The 18,968-nt window shown below is 37.5% G+C and overlaps 1 protein-coding gene across 5 annotated transcripts; it reads right to left on the bottom strand.

Moving 5' to 3' along the window:
* Positions 1–4,232: 4,232 nt before the first annotated feature.
* Positions 4,233–10,261, bottom strand: LOC130087110 (eosinophil peroxidase-like). Of its 5 annotated transcripts, none has more exons than XM_056253329.1 (16): positions 10,192–10,261; positions 9,685–9,744; positions 9,293–9,386; positions 9,027–9,202; positions 8,793–8,925; positions 8,580–8,709; positions 8,267–8,473; positions 7,815–8,172; positions 7,508–7,668; positions 7,137–7,395; positions 6,880–7,050; positions 6,493–6,730; positions 6,035–6,231; positions 5,760–5,797; positions 5,309–5,356; positions 5,013–5,151 (listed from the first exon to the last, which is right to left on the bottom strand). In XM_056253329.1, exons 2-16 carry the CDS (start codon positions 9,740–9,742, stop codon positions 5,137–5,139), a joined length of 2,283 nt encoding a protein of 760 aa, XP_056109304.1. In that variant the 5' UTR covers positions 9,743–9,744; positions 10,192–10,261; the 3' UTR covers positions 5,013–5,136. The 5 variants fall into 5 exon arrangements, with proteins under 5 accessions (XP_056109300.1, XP_056109301.1, XP_056109299.1 ...); XM_056253328.1 differs by having other exon boundaries at positions 5,309–5,362; XM_056253325.1 differs by lacking the exon at positions 5,760–5,797 and having other exon boundaries at positions 4,233–5,151; positions 5,309–5,362; positions 9,293–9,383.
* Positions 10,262–18,968: the final 8,707 nt, after the last annotated feature.

An 18,968-nucleotide genomic window follows, 5' to 3' on the forward strand; every position in this document is an offset into this window, starting at 1 on the left:
TTGTACCCTTGAAGCGGTCTTCCGCGAAGCCCGCATAGATGCAGGCTCCACGCACTTTAACTACCCAGGAATCCTTGCGAAAGGCCAATCAGACAACGGATGGGAGGAGATTTCGCTCACGGACAGTTGTTAACATTGCTGAGAAGAAAGAAATGATTTAAGTGTAATTATCATTACGGTTTTTATGACAAGTTTATACAAACATTATGATCATCGACCAGTGGTTGATGTCTCAAACATAGGCTGATAATAGCGAGCTGAATAATACGATCGCATTATGATTCATTAAATAAATAGAACAGAATGCCAGGGCTTTACTGAGTCATATGTAAACACAACAACAATAGGCAGCATATTTCCCCGAACCTGTAGCTCCTGTCCATAACAACAATCAGACCGTCTTCCTGTTTCCGGCGTGACGATTGAGTCTGTCCCAAAAATACCTCTCAATGCCCCCTCGCGGACTCGCGCTAAGGGCCCTAGGTCTGCACTACATGACGTCACCGAAGTGTGGACTCTGAGGAAGTCCACAAGTCCGGAGTGTGCCATTTGGGACAGGGCTCTTAGTCATGCATTGCTGTTTGAGCTGTGCGTGCTGAAGCTGAAGATGATCACCGGTGCCCTTTATACCGCTGTAATTCTTAACCAAATGCAATGCTATGAGATAAATCACAGCGTGGACCCCCGCGGTGAGAATTCACATACTGAAGAGCCAACTTTGCTTCTGCCAGTCCTGTTGTCGGTTCGTGTTCCCGTACCCAGGTTCGGCTGTCATAAGGAAGCACGCGAAGCAGCTGCTCCAAGATGATATTCTCCCCGATCTCCTCCTTAGTGTGAAGATCAGGTCTCACCCAGCGGCAGTAAAGGGTCCTCAGACGGTTTCCATTGGGGTCTCTCCTGCGAGAATTGTGGATGCCCGGAATCGCTGTCGGTAGGTCTCTGGCGAGATATTGAATTTCTCCAAGAGAGCCTTCTTCAGGCCAGCATACACTCCTGCTTGCTCCTCATCCATTGCCAAGTACGCCTCCAAAGGTCAGTAATGAACCAGACAATAGCTCCACTCTTCCTCGTGCCATCCTCAAGTCTTGGCCAGGCATTCGAAGCGTCGAAGATAACTCTCGATGTCCTCCCCCTTTTGGTAGGCAGGTATCCTCGGCGGTTCACTTATTATCCTCGGCTGGCTTGGAGCTTGACTTACTTAGGTGTCTGTGTGGCGAGCGGTTGCGGTTGCAGTCGGTTTCGGAAGATCCATTCGCAAGCTCTCGACATCACTAGGTGTCTCAGAAGTTCTAGCAGACTGCAGAATCACATCTTGTAGCCCCCAGAGTTCTAGCACATGCCACTCCTCCCGTTTCTCTTGTGCATCAAGGAAGAGACGCATCAGGCTCACCATTCCCTCATTGGATGTTGAATCCCATCCCACCGCTGCGACTAAACGTCACAAAGTGCCCCCTGGAGATCCGCTTTGGAAAGCGTGAGGGTTCGTTTGTGATATATATATATAAAAAAAAGGATGGCTCTACTCACAACGGCACTGTCGTGCAAGGTGTCATTTTTTATATACAAGATATATACAAAAGTCCACGACTGACGGTGTGAAGATATATACAATGTAATGTTCAAAACCCCAAAATATAGTGTCAAAGAAACAAACTGGAAAATAAAGATGAAAAAATATATAAACAAAATATACACAAAGTGTATCTTCAGTAAATTCGCTCTGGGAGTTTGCTCACAGCACCACAGTTGCATGCTCGCTGTTGACTTGGTTAACAAGTCCTAAATTTGAGTCTGGCCTCCAGACTCAAATTTATAGGCCAGACCCTGCCCCTTCTATGGGCATACCATTTCTTTGGTAATTAAAATCATTATTATTCATCAAACTTCACATATACAATAAACACAGGTTCCAACACAAATCCTCATATAAACATAATAAGACGCAACAAAACACAATAGGGTGGATGACATGACATGTAATTCTACCTGTCCATGATGCCATATACTAATAAAAATGGGTATATGTTAAAAATATATACCTTTATGTTTTTCCTCTGACAAGATATTATTACAGCATACCAAAGCTGTAGTTGGTGTATAAAGACCTCTACTTCAAACTTTTATCTAAACATCAAAATTGTCATATGGTGTGACTGTCCGGGCTATGTGTGACCTTACTAATATGAAAATATATCTCAGCAAAGTATAAATAATTGATAGATTTACAGTTTAAGTAACAGAATTAGGCATGTTTAATGGACACAGAAAGTGTTGATGTCTGTGCATGACTTTAAAGCAAGTTCTGGCCAAATACATTTTGTCCGTAAAATGGGCGTCATATGGTGTGGCACTGCAATCTATATTTTGAACGGGCAATAATTCGGACATCATTATGATGAAGAGGTCCACAATCAACCAGAAATTTGCAGTGTCGTCTCTGGAGTGGTTTAGAAGGTTAAGAGGTGGGTTCTGACTTTTTAATTTTTAATTAAAAAGCTCTGTATCTAATGGTCAATGTTTTGTGTCTTATGGTGTGACATTATTTACATATAAATTAAACAATTTTTTACAAATTATACTTATTAATAAAAATCATTGCTGCCATGTGGCAATTAACATGCTAAGTATAAGCTAGATGTTTTTAGTTAACCAAGAGATAAGCTTAACTGAACAAAACGTCATATGGTGTGACACTCTCATATGGTGTGACCGTTTTTCCATATGTCACACCATATGATACATTTGTCACACAATATTACATACATATTTTTTTAATGATAAATAAATAAATATTGAAAACATATTTCATGAATTTAATGGTGAACATTAAATTACACATACAATTAATGTATTCCTTTTTGATTTTATACTTAATTTAACCATGCATGCCATGCTTTGCTTATTAAAAGATGCAATTTTTTGTCTGTGTCAGGCAGAAATGTCAAGTAAAAAGAGGACACAAAAATATAGGAAAAGACTCAATGCTGACCATGCAAGGAGATAGGAGGTCCCGAGGGAAAGGAGGAAAAAGTAAAGAGATCAGGCCAGTTCTCACAGAACAGACCTTCTATAGGGATTGGAATCTGATCTAAATTATTAACTGTCCTGAGAATTGCAAATTCAGATTTGTGTCAGATTTGATATCCGATTGGATACGATATCTTGATCTTTTACAGTGAAGGTTGGTATTTGTTTTTCTTATCCAGAACCTATCACCAGTGGGGTTCTACAAGGGTCCATTTTGGGCCCTGTCTTGTTTTCATTATATATGCTTCCCTTGGGAATGATTTTGTTTTTAAATATGGTATTTCTTACCATCTATTTGATTTTAAGACCTAATTGTAATGTTACTCCGTAGGTTTCTGGTTTTTCGTAGGTTGTTTTTGTTTGTTTTTATTATTTATTATTGCTTCATATACTTGGGATGTACAGCACTTTGGAGTTACTGTGTAGCCTGTAAAGTGCTCTATAAAAAAATAATATAAAAAAATATACAATGTGTGGCCTGTGTCGTCTTCTGTAATATCTGCATTGGTTTCTATGGGTATACGCCAAAAACAACAACAGCAATGGGGAGGGGTTTGCAATAGAGATGTTTTTTTTTGTCTTGTATACAACATGAAAGTAGCTGTGTTTTTATTACCCTTCAAATTGAGCAAATTGAAATTGCGAATTGAAAATACGGCCAATGGAAACACGTCAATTTTGCAAAAACTCCTATTGCAAAAAATAACTATATTCATAGCCTTCTAGAATTTTAGAAGGTCTAAAACACTTGTTCACACTGTCAGTCTAAATCCGATCACCTCAGTATTGTCTTAATTTACATCTCATTCCCTTCACCCTTCTTTCGCGATATTCCCTCTTCCCCACAATATTTTTTTACACTTGAAAGTCGATTTACATCTTTACAAATCTTGTGCAAAACAATTTTATTTACGCTTGCAATCTTATGTACACTTTCACAAATCTTACCCTGCGCATGCGATTCTTTATGGCATCATATTACCTTCATTGAGGTCATTTAAATACCAAAATCATACAGAAAATTATGGGGTTCTGCTGGGCCCCCTGTGTCATCAACGGTTGCAAGAAACACACAATGAAGATTAAGATCAGGTATAACTTCTTTAAATACAAATTTTGCAAAACGAAGATGAGCAAGCGAAACGTGACCGGACACCCCCCACCATTTAGAAAGTAGAACAAGCCCGATAACGAATTGATATGTAAAGGTTTTTTTCTTTATTTTGTTTATTCTTCACTAAAAGCATACACATAAATAACTGCCACAGAATGGAATATTTTCACTGAAATCTGACAACAAAAACAAAAACAAAATTTATCAACATACAGTGCATTTAGCGGTTACGTCAATGTTCCTAAATTATGAATCGTTTAGCTTTAAACAATTCAAAATTCAAACACTAAGTATAACCGAACCCTTAATTTTGCATAGCTAACATAGTCATAACTTATTAATAAAAAGACAACAACAGAAACAACTATTTTAGAGATCACAGTAAGAAAGAAAACTGTTTTTTAAAAGACGGTGGAAAAGTAGCAGATTTACAATTTGCATTTTATAGGCTTTTATTTGGTTATTCTTATTTGCTGGATATGTACATTTGTTGCACTGCATTTATAATAAATAAAAACAACAGGCACATACAAGGAAAATTGTAATGCATTATCAGTAATAGTCTCAAACAGGGAAGAGAATATGGCCAGAGAAATAGCTAGAACTGCCAATACCATTAGCACCCCGAGAAACCTCTATCGACACACGGTCTCCTATCTGTAGGTTCAGTATCACCTTCCCTTCAGCTAATGATCGCGTATTAATGTTGATTGTTTCAGCAGTTAGCTGTACAGCATTATTTTTCTTTAAGGTCACAGTGCCCAAAGTCCGGGTTCCTATGCATGAGAACTGAAATTCATATACACCAGAAATCTGGCAGAGGAACAGCCCAGATTTTTGGTTATAATGGTTCTGTCCATTGTAAAGGACCCGACTGAACACAATCACTTTAGCAGAGGCAGGAAGGGTGGTGCCAACAAAGGCAAAGAAGGCAGAATTTTGTCCTGTAGTATTAATGGGGGGTCCTGGGGGTCCTGGAGGTCCAGATGGGCCTGCTACACCTCGTTGACCTGGGAAAAATATTAGAGAAAACGATAAAAAAAATCTCAGCTCTGTTGGTTAGTTCTGTTACAGTATATGGCTTAAAAATGAAAAAAAATGAGTGAGGTTGGCGGCTTTGTTGAAGGAATATTTTGATTTAGATAGTTTGATCTATGGCTTGCTTACCAGGTTCCCCTGGAGGTCCTCTGGGTCCCGGAGGTCCTTGAAAGGTCTCTGTATCTGAGCGTTAATGCATAGATGTTATATGTTTGTACTATAAGCCAAACTGTTTGCATTAAAGTAAAATAAATCACAGTTTAAAATGCAAAAGAGGCCCCTGACCCAAGCCAAATTCCTTGAAGCATGCAAAAGGTAGAAAGGACTAAACAGCTTACAAAGGTTTGGTGCAGTTCATGTGCAGTCATAAAACATTGCTTGACAGTTGTGACATCCAAATGTATTAATTTATGTCACTGCACCAGTCCAGTGTAAAGCAAAGAAGAAACTACTCAAGCTGTGTCCAGTTTAGAGATTTTGCAGTGAATTAATTGCCATTTAAGCTAATAAATCATGTGCACAACGTCATCACACGCTCTTTTTCTTGCAATTAGAAGAAAAAGAACACATTTGTTCTAACCTCATTTCCGATGTCTGATATGCTGATGCCACCATCACCTGGAAGGCCAAATACCAAATCACAGGTGAACCAAACCATGGTGACCATGCAAACAGATTATAAAATGTCTTAAATACCTGGTATGTGCCTATACTACCATAAATTAGGTACTCTACAAGCACATAGTAGAGAGGTAGTAAAAAGCTTAGGCAGAAATTTGCAGTCAGAGGAAGAAGATTGATGTATGACCACATAGCACATAAGCATTTAAGAGCTCTAATACTATGGTGCCTTACCAGTTTCAATCCAAGGGTTGAGGTCTAAGGCAGGGATATCCCCGCAGTTTATGAAATTGGCTGAACTGGTGAAGCGGAAAGGATCTCTGGGAACTCTGCCGATTCCAGTGTTGTCACAGATGATGCGGGCCAGCGACACAGAGGCCAGGGATGCCTTTTGTTTGGTGGTAAACACTCCTTTGTTCTCCCACCATAACCTGAACACAACGTGACACCTGATGTTAACACCTCCTAAACACATTCTAGTCTCATTGACTAAATCAGGGATGTCCAATCTTGCTCCGGAGGGCCAGTGTCCTGCATAGTTTAGCTCCAACCTGCCACAGCGCATTCACCTTGAAGTTTCCTGAAGACCTTGATTAGCAGGTTCAAGTGTGTTTAATTAGGGTTGGATGAGGATAGTGGCCCTCCAGGAGAGGGATTGGACACCACTGGACTAAATACACAGAAATCTTTACCTGTCACCCTCGCGAATATGCTGGAACTGTCTAGAGATAAGGCAGGCAAAAAGAGAACCAACGCGACCACCAGGAACAAAAGGCTCAGCAACACCTCCCAACCAAATGTCAATGTTCTCAGGGGTGCCGTAAAGCTCAATCAGCCTGTGAGCCAATTCAGTGTTGTTCATCACCACAGCCAATTCTTGCTCATTCTGAGGTGCCGACAGTCCACAGAACCGACGCCATGCATTATAACCTTATGAGGAACAACAGATGGATACCCGGTAAGTCTTTTCTCAAAACACATGCAGTGATAATGCAGCATGAAGCTGAGTTGGCTTCACATGGTTCAGATTAAAGGGTTCCAAGACTTGGTGTGCATGTGTACGAGTCCAGAATATTTACCTGGTATAGCGTGGTCACGGCTTCTTTGCATATTGATGGCGGCCAAGTCCAAAGCAATGTGGGCTGTAAAGGCAAACAGTCTCTCTCTAAGAGCATCCACCATCATGTGGTCCTGCGTATTCAGTTTTGCTGGCCGACCAATCAATCCACGGAGCAGAGGATCGATGCCCCCTAAGCAAAAAGCAAAGCAGAATAAAGTAAGATTGAAAGAAGATTAGGACTCTGTAGGTATGCTGCAACAAGCCTCAAAAACTCACCCTCGAATATCACCCTCCACGGCGAGAAGAAGGCCTCATAGAGGGGCACACTTGGAAATTGAGGATGGTTCTGGTAATTTTCATCAAGACGAGATATAATGGGTTGGATGGCCAGGTGGGCAAAACGGAAAGCTGCAGTGGCAAAGACATTTGCAATGGTAGGGTCCACATTTTCATTGTAACCTGGATATGGTCCAAGGTGACTATTATAAGCATCAGGGCCCACAATTATCGGCAAGTATTCCTTAATCACCAAGATCTAAAAGAGAAAGGAGAGGTTAAATATATGAATATATGTTGTACTCCGCATTTAACTGCGTGTGCTTGTGTTAATGCACTTTTCATTAAGATTTCATTTCAATTTCATTTACCTGGTTGTAGGCACCCACAATTTTTCTTGTCTCTTGATAGAGGGTTTCACTACTCCAGGTAGGATTTTGCACATGGAGGGCACGAGCCAATCTATTGTGCTCTCTCACAAAAAGTGCGTGTAATGAGGTAAGACCAATATTCTCATCAACACGAACATCCCCTACACACATCAAGAGTTCATTAGCATTTGCCACATGGAGTTGTGCGAATACCATACATTTTAGATGATGGATTTACCAATGAAAACTTTGCCCGATACTTGCAAATGAAGGCATAAGATTTTCTAAGAATGAAAAAGTTACTGACCTGCAATGAAGCAAGGCACCTCTGTTAGGGTGGTGTCATTGAGGGTTTTGCCACGCGTGGCACACATGTTACTTTTTACACTGGTAAAGGGCAGGTGCTCTCGTCCATTGTCCTGGAACTGATCGTTGACACGTAGAAGACCACCATCATTAGTCAGGTCTCGCAGTTCCTTTGCTAGCCCATCCTCTGCTCCGTAAACCTGTCCAGCATCTAGGAAAGCTGTTAGAGCGTTGATCTGTTCCCGAACTTTGGGGACCCCACCAAAGATGTAGGCAGTGTTCCCAGAACCACAGGCTGGTGATGAACGGAAGACAGGGAGACAGGACGCAGGACGCAGGCGTTGATCTCCTGGAGGAGCCTGTGTTTTGACAATAAATATAGCATGAAAGATAGTTTTTTATAAAATATCAATAGTGGGACAATATCTGAGAGAAGGACAATCTTTGACTGACCGGAATTGGGAAGCAGGGTTCAGAGCGCTCACAGCTCTCATCACAGTTGAGGCCACTGCTGAAGGACCTAATGCTTGGTGAGCTGGGCGTAAAAGTCAGATCGTGGTCAACCCATTGTCCAAAGATGGTAAGCATGAAGGTAAAGTCACGATCACTCTCGACGTCAGCATCTGCAGTGCTTAGAATACGATTGGAAACCAGTCTGACCTGGAATCAATGAGGTAGACAGAAATCAGACATGGTTAACTGGTTGGTGGCCTACTTTATTGTCAAGTAGACTTCAGTAAACTATTCATAATCATCTCCATCATACCAGGGGCAGCGCTGCACCATTGTGCAATCTGTTGGGATCCCACCCTTTGGCCTGGGAGATGCCATCCTCATAGACAGCAGGCAACCAACGGGCAAAAGGGGTGTTGGATGCACCAAGAAGTGGGTTCCTCCTGTGAATGATACATTTAGTTGTTTAGCAAGGCAAACACTGTCTTTAATTAAGACTACTCTGAATAAGGAGGGCAAGACAGACCTGTTGTTGCAGACATTGTTGGCAGTTCGATACTTGTTCATGAGGGGTGTGGTTCTACAAGAAGGGGGCTGGACTTGAGCAGCACAGCCTGTCAGACGTGTAATCGTGTTAAGCTCGTCTTGAGTGAGCAGATCTAGGGGAAAACACATAATGACAGTTTATAGCAAGGAACATCGGTCAGTGATGGATCTTTTCTGAGCTTTGCTAGTTTGGTAAAAATTTGTGTCCTCATACCTGTAGCATTGATGGACCTCTTGTGTACATGATGGGCTTTCTCACTGATCAGTCTGAGCGTTTGCCCCATGTAGTCTGCGGCTCTCACAGCCTCTCGTGTCTTTCGAGCTGGCTGTTTCAGCAGACGTAGCTTGTCGGAAGGCTTGATGACATCTCCGCGCACCCTTGCTAAACTCCTGGAAGTGGGGAGATTTATTAAAATAAAATAGATCAATGACTGATGATGGCACAGGAATATTGAGCAATATTCTTAAAATTTGACTCACTCATCACGAGAATACTTGTAAGCAGCGTCTACTATTTGCTTTGCTTCCTCAATTGAATCTAGAATGAAACGTCTCCCGGGACTGTCTTCTTCTGCTAAAAAAGAAAAGGCTAATACATCATGATATGGTCCTAGAAAGGCTTATGATGACTAATTTTAGTAAAAGCTGCAATTTATCTATTTACTTTACTTTACAGAATGCAGCAATGTGAAGTAAGGAAGTGATATATGTAGTCATGAAATTGAATCTCCAGAAGACGAATGTCACACAATAGCTCAAATGACTAAATAGACTATTTCTTGCTCCAGAATTTTTTTTAACACAGCTGTTTTGATATGATTTGATTCTATGTTGTTAATTAGATTTTTGATGGCATGATTAGTAAAACTTACCACCCATTGAAAGGGCACAACAGCACCCCAACAAAAAAAGAAAAGTGGGAAGATGCATCTCTGAAACACAAATTGAGACATTTAGAGAGTAAACATAACTAGATTTTATGTTTATGAAAGTTGCACCGTTTTATGTATTTCAACAATTTTTGAAGATGAATTCCTCTACATTTAAGTGAAAAATTATATGATTAATTAACTTAAAAAAACGTAACTTTTTTAAACTGCTAAGTGGTGTAAAATGGCACTTTAATCTAACTTGTATATGTTTTTAAACTAAATAAATTGTTTAAATATTATATATATTTTACATTTTAATAGAAAGGACAAAATAATACCAAGAATTCATTCTGAAAGATAAAAAAATTAACAGTCCAGAATAAAAAGTGTCTATTAAATTTAACAATTATTTACTCTAAATTCTTTGCATTTGCAATCAACATAACAGAGTTTCATGATACTGCTTTTTTTTAAAAGTGCAATTAAATTGATTTGTGCATTTCTCACCTGGTGACAGGTCTCAGGCTCTCTGGTTCTGGACTCCAGGCTCAGAGTGTGTTGTACTGACTGGATGGAGCAGCCGTGCTTTATACCGTCCCTCATCCTCACTCTGCTAAGCATCACTGAGGGAGTCGTAGGTGGGGCAACTGGTTTACTTCCTTCTTCCTTTTCACTGAAGGCCATTTACCATGTGGAGTTTGATTTATTGATTTATTTGAGGTGACAATCTGACACTTATTTACTCTTAATTGCTCTACCTTACAGGAATGCAAGGACAATAGTTACAGATTTCTCTACTTATCTTCTTAATACTGACACAAAATATTTAAAGGCAATGGTTCACTAACAAAACAATTATTCTGTCATTATTTATTCACCCTCATGTCATTCCAAACCTTTATGCCTTTCTTCTGTGGAACATAAAACATAATATTTTGCCAAATGTCTGAGTGTTTTTTGTCCAATGCAGGTCAATAGGCTCCTATGTTGTTTTTAAGTTTTCAATGTTCTTCAAAATATCTTCTTTGGTGTTCAGCAGAATGAAAGGCATACAAGTAGACATCGTTCATGAAATAGATATATAACTTTAAGTAACTTTGCAACTACGTGTCAGCTACCAGTCATTAGAGTATTAGTAGACTGTCTGTATCTGCTAACACTTTATTGTGATGGTCCACCAACAGACATTCTACTGACTATAACAAGTAATTTTGCAGCTACATGACAACTTATTCTACTAACCTGAATCTTATCACCTAACCCTAACCTATTACAGTCTACTATACTCTAATGAGTGTTAACATGCAGTTGCAAAGTTACTTATAAGTAGTAAAATGTCTGAAGTGGACTATCGAAATAAAGTGTAACCGAAATATTAATTGGAATATGTGAATTATATATAGTGACAAAAATACTAAACAATATAAAACTCTCCTATATTCTATCTGCTTCAAAGTCAATTTCAACTTTGGACATTATCTTAAAAACTTCCTGCTTTTTAACCCTCTGGGCTTCTTCGTCCGAAAATGACCGAAAACGTTTACATTTTGAATTGTTTAATTTTTTTTGCTTCATCGGATGGGGGTGAAACTTGGTGACTTTTGTTGTATTACCTATATGAACACACAAAAAAATCAAGGAGATGATTCTGATATGTTAAAGGGTCGTAAAAAAAATAGTCACACTTAGCTTCCTCCCGGTCAAAAACGGGCGACATAGGAAATGAATGGGAAATATGAAAAAATAGGAAAACTCAGAGAAACTTTTGGTGGTACAAGCTACAGATCAGCCACTGTGCAGAAAAAAGTGTACAGCAATGAAGGGGTGACACTCTAAAACATCAAGAGTGCAAATAAGACCCCCCCCCCCCCCCCCCACACACACACACACACACACACACCCACGCACACAAACACACACACACATACACAGATATACTGGCAAGACTGCAACAGCAAATTTGTAGAATATGCAAAATAAAAAATCAATAAATGAAAAAAAAAATCTCTCAAATGCACACAGAGAGAGAGAGAGAGAGAGAGAGAGAGAGAGAGAGAGAGAGAGAGAGAGAGAGAGAGAGAGAGAGAGAGAGAGAGAGAGAGAGAGAGAGAGAGAGAGAGAGAGAGAGAGAGAGAGAGAGAGAGAGAGAGAGAGAGATTAACTGGTAAGACTGCAATAACTTGAGAATATGCAAAAATAAATAAATAAAAAATACCAATTTATTGCTAAATGTCTGTATAAAGTGTTTTGAATTATCACTAACCATCCCTTATTTTGTTTAATTATTTGAATGATCAAATACTGAGTAACAAAAATGTTTGCATTGTGTTCCCTTTCTAACCAAATGCTATAGTTTGATTTTAATCATAATGCAAAACCTGATACTTATCTAAAAAAATTTGTTAAAAAAATAAAGTAGTCTTTTAGAATATCTAAATGTATATCTAAAAAAAAAAAAAACGAATAAGATAGAGAAATCATGTCTAAAACAACAAAAGGAATCAAAAAGCCTTTCTATGTATTTATATAGGAAGCTATAGGCAGCCTACAGGCTGGTACAGGACATTGCACACATTTAACTATTTTTTAAAGCCACTAGATGGCGCTCTTCTACTTGAACATTTTTTTTTTTAGGCTGGCACTCTATTTTGATGTGAAATGTTGCATTTATTGATTTTTAAAAAAATATATATATAAAATAAAAATATATATATTAATTCTAATGGAAAAAATAGCTCATAAAAATTATATAATTAATGCAAAGTATCATAAAAAATTCTAAAAATTCTACATAATAATCAGAAAATATTATAGAACAAAACAATATTTGATTGGTTATCCTGGGAAAAAGTAAAGTTACATTTTAAGGCTTCGTCCGTTTTTGACCGGGAGGAAGCTAAGTGTAACCCATTTTCGAAGAAGCCCAGAGGGTTAAACAATATTGAAAGAGTTTAAATGTGTGATGGACACTTGTGGATACTTTTCTTTCAGTATCCACTCCAGTTCATCCATAATAATAATAATAATAGCAATGTTAGTTGTAAAAAAAATCTTATTCATCCATAAACAATTTATATTGTCCACAAATATCATTTTAAGCATTTAAGCACAATACTTTTAGATAAAAAATCACAGGTAACATAAATTCAATCAGGTGTGTTGAAACATTTGACTGGTTAGTGTATATTACTGTCATCATGTTTCTTTTATTTTTCTAACATTTAGGAAGTTAATAAATCTCTACTGTGCGACAGCCAAACAATAGGTGAAATTGTTTAACAGCCTCTAGTAGTGACCTATAATCTCTCACTAAGATGTCGGGAAGCTCTCTTAAGAAACATTTCCTTCTCTAAATTTATCAGTGTCTGGACTAATGTTTTTTTGTTTTTTTTTTACCTGCACTGCACCTGTCATAGTGTTTATGGGATCAAACCACATGATGTGATGAATCAGAACCTGATTATGAAGTTGTTTAAAAGCAAATGTTTGCCTGATTACTGAACATTTCTTCTGGCACACACAAGGGCTTTTACAAGATATTTAATGTTAGCTTTACAGACCTACAGACTTCATTATTATCCCTGCTTTTATTGGCCACAAAGTCTGCCTATTTTTTTTCATCTTTTCATTTCTGTTTTAAAAAAAATTCTACTTCCATAAGACTCTTTCATTGTTGGAGTCATATCAAGTTTAATTTCATGCCATTTTAATTGCATTTTTTTACCACTAAAAGTAAATGCCTTCAGACTTGAAAAACAATTGATTAAATGTTTTTTTGGTCTTGCAGAATTTTTCCTATACAGATATGTTGAAAGTATTTAGAGGAACTTACTTCACTTTGTTGGCTAAGTGAAGGCAAACCTCAAGAACAAATTTTCAACAGAACCATTACTTTTAGATGAACTACAAACTGTCACATATTCACTCCAATCTGAGACTCTCAACTTATTTTTGGGGGGTTTTGTACTTCTCTTTTGTACCTTTTTTGTGGTTTTTGTACTTCTTATGGCGTATCAATCAATTAAACTTAGAGTTAACATTTAAACAAAACTGTAAAAGATGAGACTTTTCTCTTTTTGTTTACCTGAGGTGATGTGATTTTATCTATTTTATTAGATAATAATAAATAGACTCAACCTAGACTTTTTAGTTCATGAAGTGACACAGATAAGGTACAGTAAACATTTCTCAATATTTGTTTTTTTATTGCTAAAAGAAAGCACATGAAAGATTATTAAAGCTAGAGGATAATATTTTACTGGTGGAAATTTGTTTACTGCTGTATCACATTGTATCACAAATACAGAAGGCAGTGACTAAACAGACTTTTGAGAATTACTGAAATTGTCCTGTCAGAACTATTTAAAGAGGTCATCATCGGGGGGGAAAAAATCTGTCATCATTCTCTCACCCAGTGTGACTTTCTTACTCTCATGTAACCCACAGAATGTGCTGCTCATGTGACATGAGTGTGGCGACCACAGCTGTCAAAAAAGTTTTGGAATGACATGAAATTAGTGAGTGACAGAAATGAACGAAATATTCCTTTACCTGTAGTGAGCAATTCGACTTGGTTCAAACCTCTTAACAACCTGAATTTGTCACAAACATGCATGCTATAATTGTTCTTCTTCTTCATTTTCCAGCTTATATGATCTGATAAAGCATTTAAAGAGATAGTTCACCCAAAAATGAAAATTGTGTCAGTAATTACTCACCCTCATGTTGTTCCAAACCTCGTAAGGCTTTCGTTCATCTTTGGAACACTAATTAAGAGAATACTTCTTGTGCGCAAAAAAAATAAAAATAACAACTTTATTCAAGTCAAGTCAAGTCATCTTCATTTATATAGCGCTTTTAACAATGTAGATTGTTCCAAAGCGGCTTTACAGTGATAATAGGAAATTAAAGTAACAGATTGTTTTGGCTTTATGGCAGCTCAAGAATAAAGTTATTTTCCAGTTAAAGTTAGTTTTGATTGATTCACTTCCGTCGCAACGATCATTAGTTATTATCTCAGGGGCCGCTAACACGACACCTTTTTAACAGAAAACTCTTAAGCTCTATCTACGCAAACTTTAAAAACTCTTCATCTTCTTCTGTGTGGGTTCACAGCGTCAGAACGTAGGCTCACTATTGGCCGACGCTGGTCATGAGTGTGATGCTGGCCAATAGTGAGCCTACGTTCTGACGTAGCGCTGCGCTGTTACACTACGTGAACTCACTCAGAGCCCCACATAAGAAAACGAATAGTTGAATAAAGTCGTTATTTTTTTTATTTTTTTTTGCGCACAAAAAGTATTCTCGTCGCTTGATAAACTTAAGGTTGAGCCACTGTAGTCACTTGGGCTATTTTAACAGTGTTTTTACTAACTTTCTGGGCCGGCAGGTTTCAATTACAATAGAAGCATATGGAGGAGTGAGACAGCTCTCAGATTTAATAAAAAATATCTTAATTTGTGTTCCGAAGATGAACGAAAGTCTTACGGGGTTGGAACAACATGAGGGTGAGTAATTACTGACAGAATTTCACTTTTGGGTGAACTATCCCTTTAAGTCAGTTGGGAAATGCCACTATTTGTCAAAACGGTCTCTTCTTGCAAATAAGGCTATTTTGTATGTGGGCTGTTTGTCAATTATTGAGCTAATTCATTAGACATCAGGTGACAACTCGACACAGACAGTACAAAACATTTATTAAATAGAAGCCCTTAAAATAAATAAGTGAAATGTATTCATTTATGTTATAAAAAAAAGAGATTGGACTCACAGCCCTTGATGGCAACAACAAAAGATATCGGAAGTGTCCTTTCTTTCAGAAAGCAATAAGCCTACACTGTAAAAAGTAATACCTAGATCTAACTTATAAAAAGTGAGGCAAGTGGCTGCATTGGATGTTTTATGTTGATTCAACTTGTAGCCTTTTTTAAGTATATTGAACACTTTAACATTACTTTATACAAACGCAACAAAATCAAGTTGAGTTAACTAATAGTACTAGTATTACTCAGTTAGATAAACCTACTTTTATTGGTACAGGTAACTTATTTATGAGTTGCTACAAGTAACCTGTACTCATTTTAATTAGGTTTTATGAACTTTGTTTTCTTAGTAAAATTAACTTAATCATATGTGAATAAACATTTTAATATATTTTTTTAATTGTCAATAACAATTACAAATTCAATTGAAGAAGAAAAAGATGAGAAGATAGATTGAAAACAATATATAATTTATTCAATGTCAACCAGTGTCACTTTTAACAGTGACTACAAAACAGCAAATAAATGTGGCCGCACATGTACACTCTAATATAAAACAAACACTGTAGAAGTGTATTTTCAACCTGTTCTGAACCCAATCTGAAATGTTTGGATCAAGGTAAATGTGAGCCATAACATCACATTGTATCACACTGGAACTGCAATGTCAAAAATGACATGATGATGGTTTAGGACGCACAGGGTCCAATCCTACAAAAAGCCTCTGATATATCTCAAGTATACAGCAGTGTTGAGGGATACTTGAGGTCGAGAGCATAGGTAAGTTCAAACAGGAGGCAGCATGCTTTCGACAGGTTTGGCACACCTCTGACCACGGGCTGTCCTTATATGATAATCCCAATCGTGTCGGGGTGATGGCACATGTAAATTTTCACTGGGCAACTGCCAAGCTCAGCGTGCACCTCTGTTTCAGCCCGACTCTATTGGTGGAGACAAAAAAGAAACAAGAGTTTGGTCAGACAAATAGGAAATGAGATGAATATTAGCAGACAGGTAGAAGAGATAAGACACAAAGTCCAAATTGTACTTTTGTTGCTAAAGGTGGTGGATACAAGATGGATACTGTGACTAGAACATGTGACCAGAGTGAAGTCTACCATGACAATGCCATAGAGTGTGGGTACTAAAATATCATGATCTACTCTAGCATGAGTGTTGTATTTTTCTGGTTCAAAGGATGCATTACAATAAAACAAATGCAATTGTCCTTGCCTGTACCTGATTGGTCATCACATTACTGTTAATTAAGCTACAGAGTTTAAATATTTTTTAAGAGCAAACGTAATCACCCCATATCATCACAATATTAATAAACCCACTAAGCAAAATTATGTTCAAAAGACATCTTTTCAACGTCTTTGTCACAAAGACGTACATTGAAAAGACGTCCATTGAGGAGCCAGAATGAAAGTTTTTACGACTTTTTTTAGGTGTTCTGTAATGAACGTTCACGGAAGCTCCTTTCAAGGTTGAAAACTAGTTCAGATGTGGACAATGTGGACAATTTTCAACATCATTTAAGGTCTCATTTGGACAATTTATACTTATTCTAGACCAAATAAACACTCTCAGGATATATTAAATTAAAACTCACATTTATTTCAATGTAATTTCCATGTGTAATTGCAAAGCAATTAACAGACAGTGAAGTTTCTTTTCATGATTTTTGGACAAACACGCACTGACACCTTTAGACAGCTTAGCATCTGTAATTTATACATATTTGGATCGTGAGAGAAATCAGATTCGAACCAGGGACCTTAAGCTGCCTGCCCTAAGTAGACTGTGTGTTTGTCCAAAAATCATGAAATCATTACTGTCTACTTAGGGCAGGCAGCTTAAGGTCCCTGGTTCGAATCTGATTTCTCTCACGATCCAAATATGTATAAATTACAGATGCTAAACTGTCTAAAGGTGTCAGTGTATGTTTGTCCAAAAATCATGAAATCATTACTCTGTTTGTGAGTTGCTTTGCAATTAGAAATTACGTTGAAATAAACATGAGTTTTAATTTAATGCATCCTGAAAGTGTTTATTTGGTCCAGAAACAGTTTAAATTGTCTAAATGAGACATTAAATTACATAAAATATGTCCACATCTGAACTAGTTTTTAACCTTGTATGGAGGTTCCCTGAACGTCTATTGGACTTACAGAACACGTATAATCTGATCAAATTGTAATTGAATCTATTCTGAAGTTTGTCTTACCTGGATGTGAAGCTCGAAGACCCCAGGTAATAAAAGTGCTTGGGTATCTAAAGACCGGGAAAATGTTAGATGTTAGAAATAAGGTTAAAAAAATCAGTTGTAAATGTAACTTCTTTAAGTAATAGATTAGAAATAGTTTAAAAATCTAGACCAAAAATCTGTCATTAATTGACTATGCAGCATTAAAATAACGTGGATCAAATCTCTAAAATCAGACAGACTACTAAACATACATCTCTACAGTCTAATCTGTGCATCTGCTTTAGTAATGCAAAAGTATAACATAATCTCTGAGTCCTGTCAGACACACAACACACAAAACAAAGTGTTGTCCTTAAAACATCACATCTTACTTTCCCTTATTTGCCCGCACAACTATTGCCTGAAGGCTCGAAATTGCGACCGTTTCGATCGCATATGATCCCGAAATTTAATCTGTGCAATCTAACAATATAACTGAGGGCATTTGTGCAAATAATTATTACATACGTAACTTGTATGTGTTTTTAAACGCTGCTGTTGTCTGCCGATCGACCACACTGTGCAGCCATCTTAGCTTACCATGTGTGCAGGATAGCTAGCTATACAATTTGCAAACCTAACCTCAGCTCCCTAGTGGAGTAAGCGATTTTGCGTGACTTTAGTTTACATCACCAGTCATTCGGCTAAATTTGCTCAACTTACCGTGTTAATCAGACCCTGAAATTCAGATCCGCTGCAGCGACCAAACAGTTGAAGTGCCGAGGAAGATATTGCATCTGCCTGGAGTCCCCGCCAGTGAAAAAGGGATAATGCCAACTTATAAAATTTAAAATATTTACGTTTGATGAACACACCTGTCACATCGACAGCTGCTCAAATAAATTGTGCATTGTCAACTCACTTTTATAACATTTATTGTACACAAAAACCACATACAAATAACTACCCAAATAAATTGCATGGGTTTTATTTAAAATATATTGTTATATAAAAACTGATATATTTTAAGTAAAGAGGAAGTATTTTGATACTTTTTTTGTATAAAACCAATAAAATAAACTAGATTACAAATATTTAAAATATATAAAACCTACTTTGTGGGTGTAGCACTTTTTACAGTGTATTTATTATCCTAGCTTTATGATTATATCAGCATAGTTGCATTTTATTATCTTAAGCAATGTTTTTACTGATGTCTGTGATCCTGTCAGAGAATGACCTACCATTTGATGTTTAACACTTTGAGTTACTGGGTTACAGAACTGGGTTAGCAGAACAAACCGTTTTTCCCCGCACATGCACTCCAGTGC

This window comes from Rhinichthys klamathensis, unplaced genomic scaffold (genome assembly GCF_029890125.1).
Source record: "Rhinichthys klamathensis goyatoka isolate OS25496 unplaced genomic scaffold, OSU_Roscu_1.1 h1tg000104l_1, whole genome shotgun sequence".
NCBI lineage: Eukaryota > Metazoa > Chordata > Actinopteri > Cypriniformes > Leuciscidae > Rhinichthys > Rhinichthys klamathensis.